Source organism: Argiope bruennichi, chromosome X1 (genome assembly GCF_947563725.1).
Source record: "Argiope bruennichi chromosome X1, qqArgBrue1.1, whole genome shotgun sequence".
NCBI lineage: Eukaryota > Metazoa > Arthropoda > Arachnida > Araneae > Araneidae > Argiope > Argiope bruennichi.
The window spans coordinates 69,846,513-69,871,106 of NC_079162.1; the positions used below are offsets into that span (position 1 = coordinate 69,846,513).

Here is a 24,594-nt window from a genome sequence, read left to right on the forward strand (position 1 = left end):
TTCTATAAAAGTTTCTCTGATTTATCATAAAATTCAGTTTTAATTTCAAAACGATATCAATGATGCAAATAATAATATTTATTTTGTCTCAATCAGTAAATGTACTTCTGAAAAATTATGAAGTCTAAATTTTAAACAGTCCTTCAATCCCATGAATCATATTCAGTAAAATATTCTTGACACTCCATTTTTTAAATTAAAAAATATTTCAATTTTCTGTGATCAAATCTGATTGAGTTATATGGCTGGCTTTGAATATTATTATTTTAGGACAGTCAACAATTTCATTCTTTTAGCTTGAAGAAATTTAGGGTGCTGATAGATACATTTTTCTGGAGGCTGTCAATGGAGTGATTTAAAATCGCACATTTTTATAAAATAGTGATATTTAGATTTTCATAACTCAAAGCAGGATTCTCCGTAACATAATGGAACTTCTTTTTATAGTGTATCGAGAATGTTTTATTAAATAAGATTCATAGAACCGAGCGCCTGTAATAAAAATTTAAAACTATGATTTTTATCAGAATATTTCTTGGTTCAAACTACATAAAATATAATTGCATATTTCATTTAGACAAAATTTTTTTATTAGACCTATTGCTAGTGAGTGATTTAGTAATTAACTTTTGGGCTTCAATTAGAAAGAATACTCTGTATATATTAATCCCTATTTGCCTTAAATAACGGAGAATTATTGAATTAATATTATAGCTATTCTAAAAATCATTAGAGCCATTTTCTCGCATTCGTTTTTGTAGAAAGTGTTATGTTTCGTGTTTATTTTATTTTTTACAAACACATGTTAAAAATTATACTTGGGTTTAGTTTGCAGTGAGAGTTAAACTTAATCATTTAATTTGAACTTTTATCATCGTGATTGCAACACATTGATAAAAGTTATAACATTTTCATGCAAGCATAACAAGCCCATGCAGATTAAATTTTAATTTTGTATGTTAAAAATTAAAAGAATTATATAGCAATACAATGGGTATAATTGAAATGATAATGTTTTGAATTTTAAGATGATGTAAAAATTATTTTTGTTCTGTAATGCTTTCCAACGTTATCGCCGAAAAATACCAAAATTTCGCTTACTTTTTGATTAAAATTTTAAAAAAATCATGTGTACATTCCCGCGATCCGAAAAATATATATGCCAAATTTTATAGTTCTTGTTCGAGTGATCTAGCCTGTGGAGCGCTAGCATACACATTCATCATTATTATATATAAAGATAAAAAGTTAAACAGAATCATCGGAAATATATTTCGTACTTGCCGGTTTGTCATTTGCCATTCTATGGAATGCCCAGGAAATGTGTGAAATATTAATCCTTTCATACTTTGCTGGTCCATTTTCAACATTCTATAGAATGGCGGATTACAAGCTTTGTTGGTAACACATATTTGACAGTTGCTCACTCGAACAATTTGTTTAGGGGGAGGGCAAAAAATTGAGGGCCCTAAGCTATAATTTGTATGGTACTAAAAATCCGACTTTGAAGAGCCTTCAAAAGTTATTCATTTACCTTCAGTTGGGGTGTATTTAACTAGCAAGGGCAGTTCAGCATTAATTTTTTTTTTTTTTTTTTTTTTTGTAATCTTTAGTTTTGGCTTTAACTAAATTCAAATAAATTTGAATTATAGATAATTTTTAACGTTAAGTTGATATTAAAAGGAACTACAGAAAAATTTCGAATTGCAGACGAAGACCTGAATTGAAATAAATACGCTTGAATTAGTGAAGTTCCCTTGTATAAGCTTCTGATAATTGCGTGGATCATCCCAATATCAAAGTTCCGTTGCCGCTGCGAGCGTGCTAATGGAGTAGTCGGGAGTCCTTTTGAAGAAGTTTTTTTTATCACTTTCTCAACTAACAGGGAACTTAACTTTCATTTACAAATAATGGAACCATTCTGAGCGCGCAAGCAGCAGGAAATTTTTATGCCAGAGGAGAACTCATCTAAAGTGGCATTGCTTGCTCTTTTTAAATTTATAGTATGTTGCCGCATGCAGTTTAATGCGAGTTTGTATTAACATAAAGAAACCATGTTGCTGAATTGTAAATGGGATGCAATAATTCCATTCTAGCTTGTAATGTTCAACGAATTCCGGTTCTACGTGCGTTACAGGGTATCATGAAATCCTTTAATATCTGTTTTATTGCTTTTCATGCTTTGAAACGAAGTCCTTGTATCTAAAGGGTATATTTTATAAAAAGTGGCTTTAAAACTTATTAATTTGGGGAATTTATAATACTTGGTACAAACCATTGTTTAGTTGGAAAAATGAGACTACATAGTAATTATATATATATATATATATATATATTCCGAAACTATAAGTGTATTTCCATTTTTCTGAAATTAACTGGTTTGCCATATTGTTTGAGATGAAAACTGAGAAAAATAATCGGAGAAAAGAAATGCAGTTTGCAGCGCGGCTTGCATTCCTTTGTATTCGTTCTTTTTCTTATGAAACGTCCTTAGTTTTTCGTGTTTAAACGTTTTCAATTCACGCTTAATTGTTCCTTTCGGTTGTATTTTGTTTTACAGCATAAATACTTTTAAATTCCTGTAGCCTTTCTTGGGAAACGATTAGAGCTGCAGGTTTTCTAGTTCTGCAGTAAAGGTAAATGTCTAAGAATACATTAGAAATAGGGATTGCAATATCGGACCAAAAGTTCAATACCGGTATTTTTTAGATCTTAATACCGGGATACCGGTTTTAATACCGGTAGTAGAAATTTTAGAAAAAGAAAACATAGGTGTTTCTTTGTTTCATTTTCCAGTTTAATTAGAGTGTAAATATCACAAAAAGTAATTTGTAACTTATAAATTATAACAGTATATAAAGAATCACAAAAAAGTAAAGGACATCTTATTTATTTAAATCACAAAAAAAGTGTAAATATGACTATTCAGTCTGGGATACTATTACAACTTTTTGAAATGTGATCTTAAAAAACATAATGCATCAATTGTACTGTCATTAAGCCTGAAAAGTAATTTTGTGTAAAAATTACCAGCTGTCGAAAACGCTCTTTCGGCATCTACTCTAGTTGGTGGTACTGTTAGCAATGCGCAATATACTTTTTCCAAGTATTTACCTCTAAATCCCTCATCTTCAAATAAATCGATTTCTCGTCGGATGGTCTTGGGTATAGCTGATTTCTGTATTGTATTTTGGTTGGTTGAAATTTTTTTATTTATCGCTAATTCTAATTTTTGTTCAAGAGACAATTCCTTTTCACTATCGATAGTAGTGACATCATGATCTTCGATAATTGAACCGAATTCTTTTGAATGTGGATAGGGTTGTGGGTAAAAATTTTAAGAAAATTTACTCTAAACTTAATCAGATTTGAATTGGTTATTTTCTTTTCTTCTTTTTCATTTTCATTTTTAAAATCATTATAATTATGTAAATACCGTAAGACATTTTCTATTTTTTTATGCCTTTCTTTTGTGCGATTTTTCAATGTAATATATAATTTTTGAGATAGTGATGTGTGCTGTTCAGTGATTGCGACATGAAATTTATTGTTGCATTAGCTGTTAATAAATTAGAATCTCTCCAACATAATGCCTCAACAGCCAGTTTTATTGGAAGTAGACCTGATACAGTTCTGGATATTAAGTCGAATTCACTATCTGGAAAATTAATTTGCAGGTTTAAGTCGATTATTACTTTTTGGATTGGATTTGTTTAGTTCAACATGTTTTAGAATCTAATATCAACATATATTCTGTTTTATTTTCAGTTAGTATATATTTTTTTAATAGGGCATTTTTTGTAGGGGAACGTTTAAATAAATATCTTAACAATTTTTCGAACTTTATAAATTATAGGAAGCAAGTGTCCCTTGTCAAACAGTATTTTATCACTTCTCTTGATTGTACGATGCAACTTTGTATTCACAGTCAAATTAATTTCGCTCGTTAGGGAGACATAAAAGCAAAAACGTATTCTATTTTGCTATGTTGGCAATCCCTGAACATATAGTGGAGACAATTTAAAAAAATTCTAGTAAATACCGAAAAAACGGTATTTAAATTTGCGAATACTAGTATTACAAAATTGTACAAATGACTAAAAATACCGGTATACGGTATACCGGTATTGAATCCCTAATTAGAAAGTAAATAAAAATTCGGTCATCACTAGTTTTACGACTTAAATGAATTTCAACTTGCTAGCAAATATATGCCAATAATGAATATTGCATTATACTCTAGTTTTTAATGGACCTGTATATTACAATTACTGTCCGATTTCTTTAGTGTATCTTTTGGTTTGAATTTGGTAAGAATGGAGCCATTTTGCTTTTTTAACATTTTCTGTAAAAGTAATACTTTCTAATTTCTTTGCAACTTCTAATCAACCTAGAAGTCTCAGTGTTTTGAAAATCCTCCAGTATGTAACAGGTCTTTGTTATAAATATTCTATTAATTTCTTGTAGGGCTTTTTCATGCAATGTTCACGGCAAATGTATGTAAAAATTTTTAAATTTTTTTTAAACCTCATATTGAATTTTTTTACTGGGATAGTTCCCGAATTTCTGATTTACAAAATTGAGGCATTTTTACCGTTTTATTCGGGCTTGTAATTCGAAACTGCTAAAGATTTTTCAGGACTCTATTCTTCAGGATGTAGTTATTTGAGATACATGTAAATAGGCAAGGCATTAATTGGCCTTTACACTAAAAAAAGAAATCGTATTATAACTTTAGAGATTTTTTTAATTCGTTATTTAAAACAAGGATGTGACTATTAGTGGCAGATTTTTTTTTCTTTACTCTTTCGAATGAAATTTCATACCGTATTTAATAAAAAAAAATTAATATAAAATTAATGGTACAAAAGATAAATATATTTTGTTTAGAATAAATGCATTATATTTTAGTATTGGTTCCATGTTTCTCTAAATATTTCTAATGGTATCGAGGGTGCACAATTTAACTTTTGAATAAACTTCTGTTCCCTTACGCGTTTGACCTAATGAGAGAAATTATTTCCATTTACTCCAGTACTAAAGATTATACCGAACGCTCATCTGATGTTAACCCATTCTTTTTTATCACAGGCGTTCCCCTGGTAAAAGTCCACGCGCTCATCGACCGCCTATTCTGTCCGGTTTAATTGAGTTGCGTAGGATAATTTTGTATTTTCAGAGACGGTTAGGGCCAAAATTATCTTTTTATATCTAGTCTTGCATACTTAATGTATTTGACCGGATATTACGGAAATGTTAATTTATTGTCAGCATCTTCATAAACTGGTTTGTTACTGTGTCATATGCTTATTTTTCTTGTGTGTATTTACGCGTTTTAATGATGTGATGGGCAATAAGACTTGAGTTAACACTGGGTGAATGTCGTTGCCAAATGCTTAATTGGATGCTGTGTCATTTTCATTTTTGCCAGTGCTGAATCTTTTGTAAAGTATATTATATGATATTGAATTTCGAATGATTATGATCTCATTAAGTACGTCTGAGTTTAAAGATATGGGTAAGATTTTTTTTTATTCCAATTAATATTCATTATGAGTTCTATTACTGGAGTTATTATCTGCAAATGTTTACTTTTTATTGTTAATTTAGATGCAAAAATATCGAATTTCTCATCAAAAGTTTGTAGTGCCTGTAGTTTTTATGAATGTGAAGCCGGCGTCCTGGCATAGGGGTAGCGCGTCTTCCCCGTGATCTGGGCGTCCTGGGTTTCGAATCCCAGTTAGGGCATGGTTGTTCTTCCGTTGTTCTATCTGTGAGAAGTGTGAATGCGCCCTCCTGTAATAAGGGGTTGTGCAAGCGAATGAGTGATGCGTGACTAGCAAAGTCGTACTCTTCGCCCTAGTTGGCGCTACTAAAAACACAAGAGACGCTCCCCCACAGGCTTAAATCGCTGTCTTCGTAACAGCGGGCTTGTCTATGGCAAGTGCCATAAGAAACAACAACATCAACGTGAATGTGAATGTTAAAAGCTGATTACTGATAATGAAAATAGAGGGAAAAGTATTGCATGAATGTATTATTTGTTAACCTTGTCTCGTACAATGTCGGACCTGACTCGTAAAGAATTTTTGTTATTAAATTCGCCTTAAATTGGCAATTAAATGTAAAACAATTCATTTTGACATAACTTTAGTATCTCAGAATCCTTTACATTATTGTTATTTCAAACCTTAGCACATTTTATTTGGGATATTTTTTTATATCTAATTAGGAAATTAAATAAAAATTCTTAATTGTAGGGGTTAATATAGTTATATTCTGAGAATTCTGAAGTACTTAAGCATATTTATAGAAATGCTCGATAGATTTCAAAATATTTCTTTTCAAATTAAGCTTTATTAAATCATTTCTTGTAGAACGGAAATCTTTCCTGAATGTGACTATCTTTATTTTTCTCATTGAAAATACTTGCCTGGACGATTGAAAATGCTTGCCTTTTTAAATATATTACATCTTCTCTCTTCATTTTACTTTGTAGAGTTAAATATATTTTTTCTCTATAAAATATAACTAACTTGAAATATTGTTCTTTTTTTTTTTTTTTTTGGAATTAGCCCTTCTCCCCCCAGTATATTCTTTACTCTGCTATCCATAATTTCGTATCATCTTCATGTCAGTTATAACATATCAGTTGAAACAGTTTCTTTTCATTTACTCCTATTAATACATTTTTAAAAATTAACATATCGAATCTTGTGACTTCAAATTTCTTATTAATGTTTAAAAAATGCGTCTAGGTAATTGAGTATTTTATTTCTTTATTTTGTGTCTTCGTATGTTTCTTAAAATAAATCTGCAAATGTATTAAAACTTTCCAAAATAAGAAAGTTTAAAAGTTAAAGGCTTAAACTTTTAAAAGCTTTTTAAGGTAGATTACATGGCATTATAGCGTATATATTTGTCACGTGCTTTTTTTTTTTTTTGTAACTTTGAAAGAAGGACTAGTCAGTGGCCTGGAACAAAAGAATTACGAGTTTAAAAGCATTAAATTTTCTAATCATGTTTTTTTCCTCCTTGCGAAGAAATTTTTTTTAGTGAACATTTCTTGTCAATGGGAAAAATTATTTCATGCGCATGGTGATTAAAGGTCGTGCTGTATATAGCATACCAAACGATACGTGAATTGATTTGAGATTTGCCATTCGCTGTACTGGTGTTATTCTTGTAACGCTAAGATAGTGCTTAATTCATACATTTGTATCCGTTTGCTGTTGAATTTTTTATGGATGTGCGTGCAAGATTTTGTGCTTATATCTGTTCTGTTGCTATTATTTTGGACTTGCTTGATGATACAGTTTTTGTCATTAGTTTAAATTCATAGCAGTTGATTTTCCAGTATGAATGTTACATTTTATGATATAATATATTTAATAGATGAGTTTACTGTTTGAAAATTTTTATCATAAAGCTATAGGCTGTCTTCAGTACTTATTTCTCCAAAGCATGTTTGAAAGATTATCCTGAAATTACATCTTAAATTCTGGAAATGATTGCTAAGTTAATAATTCATTAATAAATTCATTAATAAAATCATAATTTTTGGTAATCATGCAAAATTCAATGAAGCCTTTCTGGCTATGATAACGTTTTTGTTCTTAAATGATGTCCTGTTAAATAAAATTAATTATGAAGAAATTTAATGAAAATAGAATTTCAATATTTTATAATGGTATTAGGAAGCCATGCATTTTATGATTATTTCTACGTAATAACATGTATTCTTAGCTTCGGTGTTGATAAATTTCTAAATGCATTTCTAATTATGAAATATCTTTCTATATTATAAGTCACCATTCTTTCTTCAGAATTTTCAATACTGTTAAGTAAAATAATTCAGAAAATTATCCTGATTTTAAAATGTTTCTTTAAAATTTATTAAACAAAAGAGTGAAATTTTTTTATTTATCACTAAGTAAATGATTCGGTTCCGCATTTTATTTTAGTTTGTTTATACATTTTTGATTGAAAAAAGTTTTTAGAAAATGCTTTTATAGATTAGCTTATTTGAGATTATATAATAGAATATTGAGCCAAAAAGAGTGTGTAATAATCAAAAATTGAGATTATTTGTGAGGAAATTGTCTTGAGTGTTTTTTAGAAGAGTAGACTTTGAAATTGGCTGTATTTACGAAATAAATTCTTTAAAAGAATGCCAAAGAGAATCTTAAACTCTTTAATAGCCATTAATTCTTTTATTTCGTATAAAATAAAGAGCAAGGATCTGGAAAATGACTGGAAATGAATGTAAAGACGACGCAGTTTCAATAACTTTTTTATTAAATATATTTTAAAATAAGCACTAACAAGCTTAGTGAAATAAAAAAAGAAACTGCCGTTTTAAAAGCGAAATGAATCCGAAATTGGTGATAAATTAAAAAAAAAAAAAAAAAAAAAGTTGGCATAGATTTTCTGTCCCCGATCTGACGAGTTGTGGTGACGACAAAATAATAGTGTGGATTTATTTCACTTTCTAACTTCAAATATATGAGGACTAAAGTAAAATATTATACCTTTAACGCCACTAATCTTGATACGCCACTGACTAAGAAATAAGCTAAATTATCAAATAGAGCTGATTTTAGTTAATAGAAAAGTTATATCAAGATTATTTATTTAGTTTATTAGAAATAGTTCTCAAACTTCCTTCTTATAGTTTACAATATAAATTGCGCTGTTAAATCTTCGTCTTAAAGATATTGTAAAGAACTGTGGTGTGCCATCGTTTGGTTTATACGGTAACTTTATCATTCAGGAGAGATATAAAATTTTAATTATGGTTAATGTAAAGACGTGTTAATGGACTAAATGAGAAGAATGTACAATTCTGTTGCGTAAAAATAAATTAAACGAGATTAAATTTGTTACTTTGGTTTTAAACAATGTTCTTTTAGATAATAGAATAAAAGAAATCCCACCTTTTTTTTCTTGCCCTCCTTTAAGTCAGATATTTAACTAGATAATTTATACAACACCTTGATGGAACGCCTCTGATATATATATATTTTTAATGGTATATATTTTTGATATATATTTTTCCAAACAACTATGATGATAGTAATTTTTGTAAATATTTGATTTTGAGAAGGATAATTTATTTTTGTTTCGCGTTCATTTCAGACTATCTTTTCGCGATTCGAAAAGAAGGACATCAGATACAAAACGATTATCAGCCTTTTAACTCTTTCTTGAAGACATGTCTAGGCGGTCTTACAAATGAGTACTTACCCTTTCGTTGAATTGTTTAGTGCGGGACTACTCTTTAATTCACATCACAAAGTTTCTGTTCTCCAATCTTTTATAATTCACCGTCAGTGACTGGAGGTCTTTTTAGTCTTTTTTTTTTTCTTTTTTTTCCATCCCCTCTCTGCCTTTCTTGTACGGGGAGAGAGATAATAGAAAAACTAAATTAAAAAGAAAATAAACCTTTAATGGTTTTACAGACAAAGGAATTCGCCAGCGAGATAATTCTAAGATATATGTGTTAAAATCAAGGAGAAAAAGTTTAGCGCCGTGTCGTTAATTCTTGAAATCAACGATGGCATTAGCTGCAGTTCGCGAGTTTTAAATTGTTTTGGTTAACTATTAAATCTGATCAAAAAGCAAATGAATCGCTGTTTTGTGTCTTATCTTAAATTGGATATTTTGCAATTCCTTCACGATTTATTTGTACAGATTTAGATTGGGAGATAATATGCTGCCCTTCTCTTGTGTGAGTCATTGCAAATCTGTGTGACTTGCATATTGTTGTGAATTTATCCCACAGAAAGTCTGAGAGAGCTGGTCAGAGAATGTTTGTATGTTATTAGTTCCTTGTATTTGCTATCAATAAAAGTTATATTTTTTCCAAATCGATATTGTTGATAATCTATAGATCGAATATTAGAAATCGTGGACAAAGGTGTATGAACATCGTTAGTATGTATATATTTTAATCTCTGTTTGTTTATCTCACAGAAGATCTGGAATGCTGGACATTATGTGTTTGTATAGTATTTGCTCGTTTGGTTTACTATCAGCAAAAGTGACCTCTCACATATATCAAATATGGTCTAGACATGAGCTGATAATTTTCAAGGACGAATGCCTTGAAGCTTGATAAACCATATTGTTATATATTTGTATTGTACATGGTCCGATGTTATTGGTTCATAGTCTGATTATTGATAAGCTATAGTTTACTGAAATTTGTCGGATTCATGTAGATGTTGTAGTTGGCGGAGTGAAGCAACCAAGTTTGACATTCAATGTATTTCATCATGACGGTAAGATTTCAGTGATTTTTTTTTGTTTGATATTTTTTTTAATCTAATTTAATATAAAGCAAAAGACTTTAAATTTGGGAGATAATACTAAACAGTTTCAGTTTTCAAAGTATAATTGCTACTTCTGTTATTGTGCTTTGGTCGTTTCATTACATTTACAGTTTTTAACAGTTTACAAGACCTCAAGTTCTTGTGAACTGTTAACTTTGCTGTTTGTCATTACATTAAACATTTGACAGATATCTCCTTTATGCAACATTTAGAGAGATCCATTATAGGTTTTTTTTTTTTTTTTTCTCTCCAATGCTATAATTCTGTTATTGGTACGTCCAAAGAAAAAAATTTTTTTTTTCTATAATCAGTTTTCAGCTTGATTAAAAATTTCATTCAATAAGTTCTCGTGAGTTTTTAAGATTATAATTGATTTCTTTGTCTTCTAATCAGAATGACTGATTCTGAAAATAAAATAAAATTCTTGATATAAATTAAAGCTTTGACATTTTTCATGCTTAATAGACTATTTTAAGTACATATTTGAGATTGATTTTTATATGCAGGTTTTGCATTTTCTCTTGCATGTTAATCATATGATATTTGAAATTTGTTTAGTTTAGCTTTTATAGAATTTATTTATAACACTTCATTTATTGTGACCTATTTGGTAACAGAAATATTCTTTGTTAAATTATTTTATAACCAAATGTTGAGTTTATTTCATACTAAAGCTAAAAATTTAATAAACTTAATATAAGCGATAAAAATCAGTATGTAAGTTTTGTAACTTCAGTAATCTCCGCTTCAAGACATCTGATTTTTTGTAAATAATTATGTAACAAAAATTGATGAATAGCGGGATATGTAATTAAGTTTTATAAGTTTTCTCTGTGTAAAAGGTATCAAATCTTTAATTTAACAGAAACTCCACAAAAATAATTTTGAAACTGAATGGAAACAGTTGGCGAAAGTTCGCTTTGTGATGTTAATGGCTTAATTCGAGTGGTTGAATTTACTATTCAGTTACGGATCAAAAGAATATAGATAGTTGAGGACTTTAAATGTAAATATCAATAAAATTCATTGAATGTTATATACGATTTATAGTAGATGGAAGCAACGAAATTGCACATTCTTTTAAATATATTTCTGTTCTTTTTATACAAACATATTCTGGTTTTAAATTAAAAGTATTAGTTGAAATTAGTTCAGTAGTTGTAAAAATTAGTTCATGCATAATGATTTAAATTTTTGTTCAGCATTAATAATATCTCGGGATGTTCGTTTTAATCGGATATGCTGTAATTAAATTTCACGATTATAAATCATGAAGCTGAAAAAAAAAAATCTTGGATTAAATTTAATCTGTTCTCATAAAACATTTTTTTTAAATCAAGTTTATCATGTGCTGAATCCATTTTATAACTTCTTACAGAATTAAAATCTTTTAAGCTAGCAAGATGGAGCATGATTAATAATTCTGTGAGCATTCACACATCTAATCGGAAAAAAAATTGGACCACACAGTTTCACATTTTCCAGCAATACCTGGATTTTCATCCTGAAAGCCATTAAATAATAGTCATATCTGTACATGTATTGATAAGATTTACTCAAAATTCTATCCTTAAATCAAAATTCTTTAACTTGTTATTTTTCTGCAGACTGGTGAGAACCATTCGTATAATTGGAATTCAAGACCACAGCTTAGTGTTTCATTCTGTGCTGAACAGCAGGTAAATTGCATTTTAAGTATGAGAAATGAAGTCGTTAGGTCTAGCACGACAGCTGTCGCTTCTCGAAAATCGTTCCATTAATGTGAACTCTCATTTGAAAGAAAGACTTTCAAACACACGATCTCAGGTCGTCGATTCTTGCGGTTAAATTTTTATAAAGACATACGAATCAATCTGTCCACATTTAGGATATGGCTCATTTAATGAATTTGGAAAAAATTTTCCGTTAAAAATAATAATGTATCTAGACGTTTTTGGTTCCCGGTAGATGTTGTATCTTTTCTTTGTATATTGAATCAAATTGATACGAATGACTTTTTAAATCTTTCTTTTAATATCATTGTAACAAAGCGTAACGTTCATTTAGTGTCGAATTTCATGTTGTTTTTCGCTTTGCTAGGAGGTTATGTCTTTTCCCCCCCCCCCCCCTACAAAATGCGTGACAAATTTCAATTTTGAATGGCCTCTGCATATTTGAAGTTTAACAAGTGAGCATGAATTGACTCCATTAGTGACTAGCAGAACAACCGAAATTAGTGTCTCTTTTTGTCTTATCGTTGATAAAGATTTTATAAATCAAAACTCGCTGATAAGCTCTGCATTTTGCACATGAATCTGTTTACAAATACATTCAAGAAAAGAAATGCCAATTATTATTTTATCATTTAGTTATACTTAAATTGATTAGTATGCATTTATAGAATGTGTATTTTCTTTTATCATGTACCTTTGCCTACTTTTGAAAGGAATATGTTCTTATTGTAAAACTGTACAAATAAAACCTGATATCTTGACTAAAATTTCAATTGTTGTTAGGCTTAAAGTAGTTTAGAAATGTTGCTTGCATAAAAATTTTGTACTCGCAGATATTGAGATGAATGGAATATTTAAACACTGCTAAAAAGTTAAGCTAGTTTTTTAGTGAAAGACTTGATTAATCATTATCCGTTAACGTCAAACTTAATCAAAAGTATAAATTTGTATAAAATGCTTTTAAGTAATGCTCAAAACACTAGAAAGATCAAAACAATTGTGAAATAAAACTAAGTTCCGAAAAAAATTGACGGGGAAGGTATTTATTTACTTCTTAGAAAAAATTATTGAAAAATCGGTAAAAAGTTTACATTTATTTTATATATGAATATATATTCAAAAATTTTGAAAATATCTCAAAAATGTCAAAAAGTGAAGATTGCTTTCAAATTTCGTACATTATCTTGAAAATGACCAAAACTAAAAACGTAAAATATCAAAATAATGACATTATGACTTTAAAATTTGGTTGATCAGTTGCATACGCTTGCTAAAAATGGTTAAAGAGTTTGGAAATACACGTTTTCTTCTTAAACAAAGCAAGAGAAAAACAATGGGATGCAATCGGTTTAGCCATGGAAGTGAAACGTAACGTCTTATAAATAGAACGTTGGGCGTTAACGGTTTAAAACATTCTGTAGTTGACACATAGGCTGCTATCCCATTTTCCAGACTTTCATATCTGGATGTAGAATTTTTATTAATAAATAGATTTTACGTGCACCAAGTGAATCATTAATGGTACTGGCGCTCAAAGCGGGAATCTCTTAATTTCGAAACAAAAACCGATCTATTACGTATCTGTTTTCTTCAGTCTTTTTTTACTCTTTCTGTATTCTGTGCTCACTAAATCTTTGTAACACTATTGATTGATTTTGTTACCTTTCTGATCACATGCTGAAAGATAGTCTTAGTAAAAAAGGAAAAAGAATAAAAAATAAATAATAATAATAATAATAACGAGCATCTACGAGAACTTTTTACTCAATGAACATTTCATTTGAAACGAATATCTATTTCCATCGTTCCTTTCCTCTGTTCTCTCTCCTCAAAGTAGTAATTTGTCATGGTCCTGTACGCATGAACCGCAGTATCCTCTGGTGCATCTCGAGGTCTAGTGATTGCTCCCATTGACAAATTCGGAACTTTAGAATATCCAGTGGAAATTCGACCTAGTTTTTACTACTTATGTTGGCTCCAATGCCTTACAGACGATAACTTCAACTTGTGTGTTTAAATGTCTATTGGAAGTACCAAAACATCTCGATTGTGTGACTGCTTTTTGTAGATAATCTCGATGTAATGTTTTATGATGCCAGTTATGAATGAAATTTTGTTCTCGGAATTCTGTAATATTCAGCGTGTTTGTAAATTCGATCCTGTTACTGTTCAAATAGCTTCTTTGTGGCTAGGTGGACTTGTGGCACAGTTTCAGATTCACGTGTGTGTTGATTCTTATAAAATGTAACCTAATGAAATAGGCCCATTCTGGAGTGAAATGCCAGCAATGGACTTGGTCATCAGATCACAGCTCAAAATTATGAAATTTGTCTCTTAATCTTTTCTATACCTTGAGATTGTTTTGTGAATACAAATGGAATCAGTTTATGTACATTGTAGAGTATAATGCTTTTAGTGACGATAGAAGTTTGAATTTTATTTATTTAAATAATTTATAGCCTTTGTCAATTATTAATAAAATCTTTCGACTGCATTCAAGACATCAATAAGGCATGATCTCTTTGTGTTAGACTATTATGGCTATCTACTTAGAGTAGGGATATGGTAATTTGAATTTTATTTTGGAAATTGACAATGACAAGAAATCTTTTAAGTTGATACATAACAGAAATACGTCTTCTATAGTGTTCTTACTTTAAGAATTAGTAAAATTGAGTTCTTTATATTACTGCTAAATGAATTTATTTATTCGGACATTATTTAACTTCTTTTAACTATCAAACTTTGTCTTAAAGACTTCCATGTTGGGGAGGGGGGGGGGCTAAAGTTTATAAGATTTTTAAATGTCATTGCAGAGTATGCGGAAACGAAAGACACATATACACAGACTGGTATAAATATGGTCTTGTTGTAATCGTGATGCCTATTAACTACGAATTGTAAGTGGTAATTATACAATGGATGCATAAAATATTGTCACCAGCTCTCAGAAGTCAATTGCATACTTATAAAAAACGCAACTGATAACCTTGTTTCCGAACTCCCTGCGTCTTTATAATGCTTCTTTTAGTCGCTGCCTTCATCAGAATTGTTTATTACCGTAGCTCCATCTTGAATATTTTTTCAATAAATTAATATTTTCGGTCGTTCGTCTTTTTATCCAGAAGAAAATCCCATGGAAAAAAATATATCATCTCAAAATCAGGGAAAAGAAAAAAAATAATAAATAATGACCTTGAACATCTCAATACACCACGCATTTTAATTAAAATGATGCTACTTTTTGATACACCGGAAATAATAGCTTATCTTTCCGTTCATCCATCGTCGTCCTTCTCTTGTTAACGTTGTTCTCCTTTCACAGCCTGAAGGAAACGGAAACTTATCATTTAGGGCGTTAATAAATTCGCGATTTTAATGATGAATTTTTTTTCAGCATTATTACTCTATTCAATCATTCAGAATTTTCTAATAATGAGAGTTTACAGAGAGTCAGTGTTTGATGAGCGAATTAGCTGTATTCCGGGAAAACATCCCTCACTAGAATGGGGTCACGCTCACGAGATACATGTCAAATGTTTCGCTCCATTTTAATTTTAGTATCCATAACACGTCTTCTAGGAAAAAATTATCTAACGTTTGATGAACAGTGCGCAGTTGAATAACATGCGCATTTATGCGTAGCATGTGAATATAACGCCACATGAATTGACGCTATACCTGCATAATAACAGTTGCACCATTAATATGAAAACTTAACATATGTAGCTGAAATACTTAAAATAATATGGCAAATCAATTTTCTACCATACTAAATTCTTAAATCACGAAATATTTTCTTCCAAATTTTAGTTGTGTTGTTATATTCATGTGTGAGTAATTTTCCATTTTCACCAGTTACCGTGGACAGATGTCTTTCTTCATTTTTTTTAAAATCACCTGCTTGAATTGACTTATAAATAAAAATACGAACCAGAAATTTTGTTTTTAAACACTATAAATTTTGAATAATTCAACCCGTGAATGAAATAATCTTTTAAAAATTATCTGCTAGATTTTTTTTTTAAATCTAAAGTAAAACTCGCCTCCCTTTTTTGATTATTCTTATTAAATGAGATTTTCTGTTTATTGTTTATTTATTGAATTAGTATGGGTGATATTGAATGAATGAGGGCAAGGATGTATTGACTCTTTCAAGAATCGTAAAGGAATAAAATTGTCTAAGATATCTGCTTCCGTGATAAGTTACCTAACAAAATTTAATATATTTCGAATTCTTTTTTTAAAAATAAAATTATATATATAAAAATTTGCATATTACGGAAGACATGCAAAACTTTTTATCGCGGTGATTAGCTTACTTCTTCAAATGGCATCCACTTTAAATATCATTGCCACAAGCAAAAACCAATGCGACTGAAGTGTGAAAAATTATGTAAGCATTTTCGCACTCGGCTGTTTTTTCTTCTGAAAAGTGACTTCTGTGAGGAAATTTTGGTTTTTGAATACTTTGAAACCAGCCTTAAGTAAAGTATTTCAACATCCACCCCACCCCCCTTTCCAGATAGTGTCATTGGCTTCGAACAATGAAATCTTTTTATTTCTCTGATATTCCGTTTTGTATTTGTGACTTATTTTTTCTCCGTCCTATTTGTTTTGAGATTGAGTGGTGGAGGGCTAGTATCTATACAACTAATTTCAGTTGTCCCTTCTCTTATTTAGCTGGTGGCTTTTTTACGTATAGTTGCCATGAGTGCAAATCTTCAGAGCTACTGAGGACAAATGCTTTAAGGGATTCTCGAATTATGAATTGGACACTTTGAATAGAACGTGCTATGTTTAAATGTTTCATTTTTACTTGTAGCTAATTAGAGAAGCTACCTCAAATTAAAACATTCCATTAAAATTTTCCAAATATTTGAAGTTAACCGGTTTTCCATTTAGTATTTCATTTATTCGCTGGCGCAGCAGGGCCAAATGTGTCTCTTGCACCATAAAATATAACCAATAAGCTATTTATTTTGCTTTGATATGCAAGTGGAGTTTAAAACAATTATTGCTGACGGAAATGAAGTCTGATGTGTAAAGTTTAAGAAATTCATTCCATCCATCCAGAACAGGATTCAATCAACTTTTTCCACTCTCTACCCATAAATTGGAGGGAGAAAAGATAAACTGATGTACCGATTGATTATATGTTAAAAAATAATCTGCCATTGTTATTTTGGAAAGCTCTTATTTAAATGCCTGAAAGAAATGGGCGTTAAAATTTCGGGTTCCACAGTTTAAGAATGTTGTTGTTTAAAGAAAAAAATCTGCTGAGTGCGATTTAATGCAAAATCTTCCGATTTGTAACTAAATGCTCTATTAATGAGTCATTATAATAGTAATATTTATTTCAAATTGGTGTTTTTATTTATTTTTTATTGTAGACAACTTATGTTCCTGACAATTTCTTGCCCATTTTTATTTTCCCTGAGACCGTTGTAAGTTATTTGTTTTGTATCCTTTTAAATATTAATTGCCATGATAATGGTGAGATAAATATCATTAAGTCAAAGCAAGATGAAAAATTTTGCCTGATATAGGTATCTGAAATGAACGTAAAGTTTGTGGGTTAAGACTCCCGAATTTTGACATATTCTTCCAGAAAAATGTTTCTTAATGAAGTAGAGAGAGGGGTGGGGGGGGTCGCTTCAAATTTTCGTACGGTTCGCGATTCCGGAAATTTGGCAGTATCCTTTTCTTTCTTCAAGTTGAGGGATGCCGGCTTTAAAAAGGGGGATCGCGGATGTCTTAACGTTCTGCTTTGTTGGGTGCTCGACGCAATGCGCATGCGCGGGTGATTGTCACGGCGGTTATCGCGCAATTATTATTGCGGTGGGAATGTCGACTTTTGTCTGATTGCGATTATATCGTCACGGGTGACTACCATCTCAAAACGCATTGTCCTCTCAACGCTCTGCGAACTGGAAGCAATGTTGCACTTTCTTTGCACATCTTCGTGTGATTCCTTTCATTGTTTTGTATGAGCCGCAGCATGGCTACTGCTTTTGCGTCTTACCGGAATTTTTTACCACATGATGGTCCCCCACCGAAAGTAAGTAAATAGATCTTTTTTCATGCCTGCGAATTGGCTCTAATAAGGCATTTTTCTGTTGTGATCTTTTTTCAAAGCTTTAGGGAAGAGTTGTCTGTTGTCTTAATTTGATGAAATCGAATGAAGCTCCGTCGGAAGTTATATTCGATTTCTGTACATGGTTTTTATTCCTTTTCTCTTGTTTTGTTTGAGGCGAACGTTCATTTTGTCTAAAGTGGTATTATCCTGTTCAAATTTCAGTTATCACCGAGTGGAGTTTTAAAATTTTGAATGTTAGAATTTCATAAATTTCGTTTTCTCTCTCTCTCTCTTTTTTTTAGGGGGGGGGGAGGGTCATGCATGCAAATGAGTAATAAATCCTTAGTTGTAATAATTAGCTTTACTTTTATATAAAATAGTCTCAATGAAAAGTGCAGTTAAAAAAGCATTATTCTTTCAATAATATTGTATTCTTAAAGCAATTTTGTGTGGGGGGGGGGTTGCACGTCGTCGTGTATTATCTTTTTTGTATGAACGATAATTCGTAACCTTTTTTCACCTTTTTCAGTATCTTCCTATTGTATATTTGTTTCACTTCCGAAAATAAGTAACTTGTATTGATTTTTGTATCTAGCGTTTCTATTTGTATACTTTTTTTTTTTTTTTCTAAAATATTGTTAGAAAAAAAAAGGTTGAAATTCAATAAAGTTAAGCTGGAAATTTCATCTTCATGCATTAGTGTCTTTTTTTATTTATTTAGTCATTTTCTGTGTAAGCAAATTGTGCGGCTGACTTTGTCTGCTTGTATTTCAGAATTATGGATTATCATTTCATGAAATGTTCAAGAACTCGAAATTTTCCAATCATCTCAATCGATTTGATATATGCTTTAATATAATAATCCGGTCTTATTAAATTAATAAACCTCTAGAAAATACTGAAATTTCGAATCTTGTGACTCATAGAGTATGCTAAGAAATCATACAAACTTTTTAGACATATAATAACATTTGACTGTTGCATTCTTTTATGCAGTAAGTATCAATTTCAAAGCACTCGTTTTGGTTTGAATAATTATATGTTTCTCCTTTTGAATGAATGTGTGTTTGAATGAATGTGTCCTAATGAATGTGTGTTTTGTGCGATTACAAAAAATCGCACTAAATAATCTGTTGATGAAAAAAGTATTTGCTGTTATTTAATTTTATTAATTACTTTGGAGATGCATTTTTTTGCGTTATTTTTTAAATCTAGCATATTAACAAAAGCTTCTTTCAAATTAGTGATTTGTAAAGTATGAAATTTAAAGTTTCGAATTCAAAAGACTATAAAGTCAGAGGTTTCAAAAATGTTTCCTTGAGATGAAATGTACTAGCAAAAAAAAAAAAAAAAAAGTGCGTTTGTGTAAGAAATAATGTTCTATGCAGCTCTTAATAACCTTTTCTTAATCCCTATTATAACGAATGATTTTGTTGTGTTGTTTATTTCTATAAATAACTTTTTACATACTTTATAATTATTTAATTTTTTTTTTCCATTTTGCGCTTTAACTGTTTGTTATGAGTTAAATCATGAAATAATTAGTTTTTGTGGTTATTAATTCATTATACATTTTAATCGACCTGATCCGTTATTTTTTGAAGAAAACTATGCATTTTATGATATAATTGAACTATACAGTTAATGGTAATTTATACGCCATATGGTCGCTTAACAAGCTATATTTCTTATCCAATTTTCCTAATTTTACATTAAGTTGAAAAATGTGAATATTTCCCGAACAGTGATTAATAGATATGACTTTCATTTCACATCTGAAATGAACATGAGATCACGTGTCCAAGTCTAATGTGAAGGGGAAAAAAGTCCCGAATTTCCGTTACTTGCTACGAAAATATTACTTTCTTCATTGCACGGCATATTGAAATTTGAGGTTTATGGTGGTGTTTGTTGAGCGTCCAGATCTTGGATTTTGATCAGTAAATAACTTATTATTTGATAGAAAAACTGTCCATTTTGCGTTTTAACGTTACATAACAGTTTGCAAGGGGTAGAAAAATGCACAATTTATTGTTAAATCAAAGAAACGGTCCATTGTCTTCTGCCAGTACTAGCAAAGGAAAGTGGGCTATTTAAGGGTGTATTTTATTATAGTTAAACATCACCTGTGATTTCTGTCACCTGTTTTTGGCTATAACTGCTCTCCATCCAATCTCTCTATTTCCAGAGTTCCATAAGTCTTTTGACAAACGGGAAACGCATGGGGTAAGTGTGCGTATCTTTTGGCAAAGCTTTACAATTCCACCACTTCCTATGCATATCGGTCCCCTTAGTCTATATGAAAAAAAGTGCCAGATGTTCTCTTGTGCGTGTTACATTTTTTATGTATAATTTCAGGAATAGGAACGGTTCCGTTTTCTGTTACCTTGCATAGATGTAGTTCGTTCCCCTTAGTTATTCCTTACAATTTTTTTCCCTTTTATACGACACATTTTATAGCAGACGATATATATATTATCAGTTAGTAGAAAGGTATTTTCCATAATAAAGGTCTGAAATTATGCTGAAAAGAAATTCGTCTAATTTCGATCATTCGCGATGAAATTGATTGATGTATTTATTGATGCGTATTTCTAGAAAGGTAACAAGTTCGTTTTGATGAGATTTTTTGGGAAGTTTATTATCTTTGATCGAGCGATAAAAATTTAATAAAAGTTGTGTAAAACCACAAAAATGAAGTTACAATGAGTTTAAAGGAATATTTTTCATTTCTACTTGCATAATATTGTATATCATTCAAGAAAGATCAAGATTCTGATGCCTGAAGATCAGATATAATAATCAAATGCGAAATCATATGGTAATAAATTTTTTACTTAATGAACACAATATTTGTCTTTGTTTGCGTAATTTGGAGTTTTACTCAATGGTGAAATAATGCAATGTAACATTAAAATAATCAATAAAAATTAAAACAAACATTAAATGTATAACATTGAAACATGAAATGTTGTATATTAATCGTAGCATTTTCCAGAAGAATTAGTAAAATTAATGATTGACTAATGGCGTCGATTCATGCGTACATGGCGTATGTAAAATATACCGAGCCAATTTAAATTTCAAATTCATGACTGAGCCTGCTTTAAAAAAAAAAAGGCACATCGCAGCACACAATCTAGTACAATTAGATGACATGCCATTTCTGTTTATCACGTAATGTCATGCGAATTGACTTCGTTGATTTTAATGGAGAAAACGCATCTAAAATCTCTCACACACACGCACGCACACACACACAGACAAAAATGTTTTGCTCTTATGCTATTAAATTCTGTTCGTGGCGAATAACTGGTATTAATATAGTCCCTCGTGATGTAATCAACACTTCCCACTCTTAGTTAGTTCTTAGCACACTCATTTTTGTTTCAAAACTTTAAATTGGAACTGAAGAAATGAGTGGGTCGGGCTTAGGGTTTATTGTTTTATGTTCATTTGATTTTTATTTTGTATTCCGGGCGACCATTTTTGCTTAAATTAATTCAAAAGTTATATAGTCTTTTAACTTGGCAGTGGGAGCAGTTTGCTATCTAATTCAGCGAATCTGGAAATCTCTATTTTTCTAATCTCCCTCAGTTATTTAATTCGCATTTCAAGCTGCAAAATATCTCGAAGCATTTTCAATTTTTTCTTTTTAATTGAATGTTAGTCAATGCTATATGTTCTTGGGGATAAATTGTTCTTTTAGCAGGCTTCGTTGTATATAGAAGATTTACTTTCGAATTTGATATATTTATTTCAACTGTGTTACATTTGGTAGATTTGTGGAATATTTCTTTTAATACAAAATTTTACTTAACAGTGCAATTAGATGGGCTGGAAAGTGAAGATTATTCTGAATTACTCATCCGCTAATATTGATCCCTTTATGGTTTATTGTATGCTTACCCTTGTAATAAGACATTTAAAAATTTTACTTAGTCTTCCCCAAGTGCGTATTTAAATATTTATTCAACAAAACTGGAGAAGAAATATAAAATTAGAATAAGTTTTATAATAAGCCAATCTAGACATAAATAATATTTTATTATTGCGGTTGTTATTTATGGAGTCATAAAGTAGGAGGTATTAAATATTGTAAATAAGCATCTACGCTTGGTTTCATACATACGAAATCGCACTGAAGATATTAAAATCATATCATTTTAGGGAATGGAATAAAAAATTAGGATCTGAAGATCTACTTAACGGAATGGGCTAAGTTGAAGACTTTTAGGTCATTACTTGAACAAAAGGTGAACCTACAGAAGTTTCATTAAGTCTATCGTTTTGTACTCGTAACGCTTCAATTAATCCTTTTTAAAAGAGAAAAGCCTCAAAGGCGGTTAATTGGATTATCCATCCAATTACGAAAATCCAATTTTCTATGCTTTCAAGAATTTATAATATTCGTGGGACACTTTTTGTATTATCTTCAGTTATGAACTAATACTAATATTTTTGTTCTGATTTAGTGTAAGGCATAAACTTTTCCGATATACGCCCATAAATTTGCCTGTTTTTCTCTTTTATAATATGCACATATTGTCGTGGTTTCTCCAATCTGAAAATCTTTCTTCGGTAGCTAGGGCCGCATTTCCTATTGGGCCAATTCAGGCCATAGCCGTAAGTGCAGCAGCCAGGAAGATAGCTGTACTAATAATAAAATATTTGAAAGATTTCCGATATTATTTGGAAAATGTTAAAAAAGCAGCACTTTATTTAAAATTAATATCCACAGTCAGTATATTAAATAAATTGGATGGACATTTACGTTGCCCATTTCTACAGCTTGTGTTGCCTTGAGCAGTCGTAAACAAAAAGTATTTTGTTTTTATTTTCCCACGCAGTCAGTGTTAATGGAAAATTCTAGATTTGATTTAACAATAGCGATTGATTACGCAAAGAAATGTGTATCTATAAATGAACTATCGCGTATTGATTTAAAAACTAAATCAATTTATTGAGAGTAAAAAGCAGTGCAGAATTATGTATTTTGGTTTTAAAGTATATAAATCTACCCCCGGTGGCAATCCTGTTTATGATGGTAGTCTTATTCCCAAAAATTCTGATTTATTCACATTATTTTGATAGAAAAAGTTCTCAAGATCTGATTTGGAAATTCACTCCCAAACCTTAAAGTTCACTTTCAGTGATCTGAAAGTGAACTTCTGATAACTTTTCCTCCGCTCCATTTGCTAATCTTCATCATGTTTTAGTTAACGATTTTGATTACGAGATAAGTCTTGGGTGGTGATCTTGTTCTGGAGATCGATTGCAAATTATCTCATAGAAACATTCCTGGTAAATAATGATTGGATCAAATTGGTTTCTGCGACAAGGAAACCTGCAGTTTTTCTTAACAATCAAAAGAAGTAAATATCTTTATCTTAAGCTACAGGTAGTTAAGTACACAAGACTGGAATAACAATGTTCTATGTGGGTAATTTTTAAATCAATTTTCCTTGACTCGTTCACCTTATTTTTAATTTTACTTGACGCATCTAATTGTCTAAATGTATTAAGATTTTGAATTTGCCTAGAATATACATATTGATGAAATTTCCGTTGATCTCTGTTCACTGTGTGATACATTATTCATTCAAATATTACGTAGAACCTGTGTGAATCAGAGTAGAAACAAAAAGAATATAATGCTTGATTATAATACTTGCTCTCATGAAAATGTGATTAATTTCCCATCTTCATTCTAGTTTTCTTTAACTTTGTAAAACAACGCTTTCAGCGCCATTAATCAGCTCTAAGAACTGTGCCGATTAAATTGTTGCATGTCAAAAATACACTGCAACTAATTTGTCCCAATATCTTGTTCGTCTTCACGCATTAGCCAATCGAGTTCTGTGTGAATCTGACTATTTTTTATAGCTACATATTTGTTCGACAAATTGATACAAAAGAAAGAAAACTGGAATATAATAAAGATGAAAGGCTTGTAATTTAAATGGCAAAATTTAGATCACACCGTGATCAATTGTGTCATCGATACGCATCTGAACGGGAAGAAAATCTTCATTTTGTATGTCTTCTTATCTCGCGGTCGCATGTGGCCTCATTCGTAACCTATTTCCTCGAGTAATTCAAAAGCTTTTCTACAACAAATCAATCTGTTCTGTTATTTAGAGGGAAGCGATCTAATTTGATGATACCCGGCAGTATTTTGTTGCGGATTCTTTTTTTCGATTACACCCAGCTGACAGGATTTTGCTTGGGGCAATAAAAAAAATTTATTAAAAGAGTATGGTGTTTAAATAGCTTAGTGTTAAATAAATCATTGGACCATATAAAGTGTTTTTTTCCCCCAATTAGTTGAACTTGGGAGAAGCATTTAAGCAGGATTTCCGAAATCGATTAAATAATTTTATTATTTCTGGATTTGATAAACATGTATTTTTTTATGATTTCATGCATTTTTATCTGCACTGAATCATCTGTTAATGAAGATTTTACA

At 30.5% G+C, this 24,594-nt stretch overlaps 1 protein-coding gene across 2 annotated transcripts in view; it reads left to right on the forward strand.

Annotated features, from left to right (window-relative positions):
• The window catches only part of LOC129958069 (uncharacterized), a 65,774-nt gene that overhangs the window by 13,317 nt on the left and 27,863 nt on the right, over positions 1-24,594 (forward strand). Inside the window, exon 1 of one of the 2 annotated variants that reach the window (XM_056070238.1) lies at positions 17,944-18,107. The exons of the other annotated variant lie outside the window; for it this stretch is intronic. Coding sequence (XP_055926213.1) covers positions 18,036-18,107 — 72 coding nt within the window. The 5' untranslated portion in view covers positions 17,944-18,035. Of the gene's footprint in view, positions 1-17,943; positions 18,108-24,594 lie in introns of those variants that run through there. 2 annotated transcript variants of the gene reach the window in all.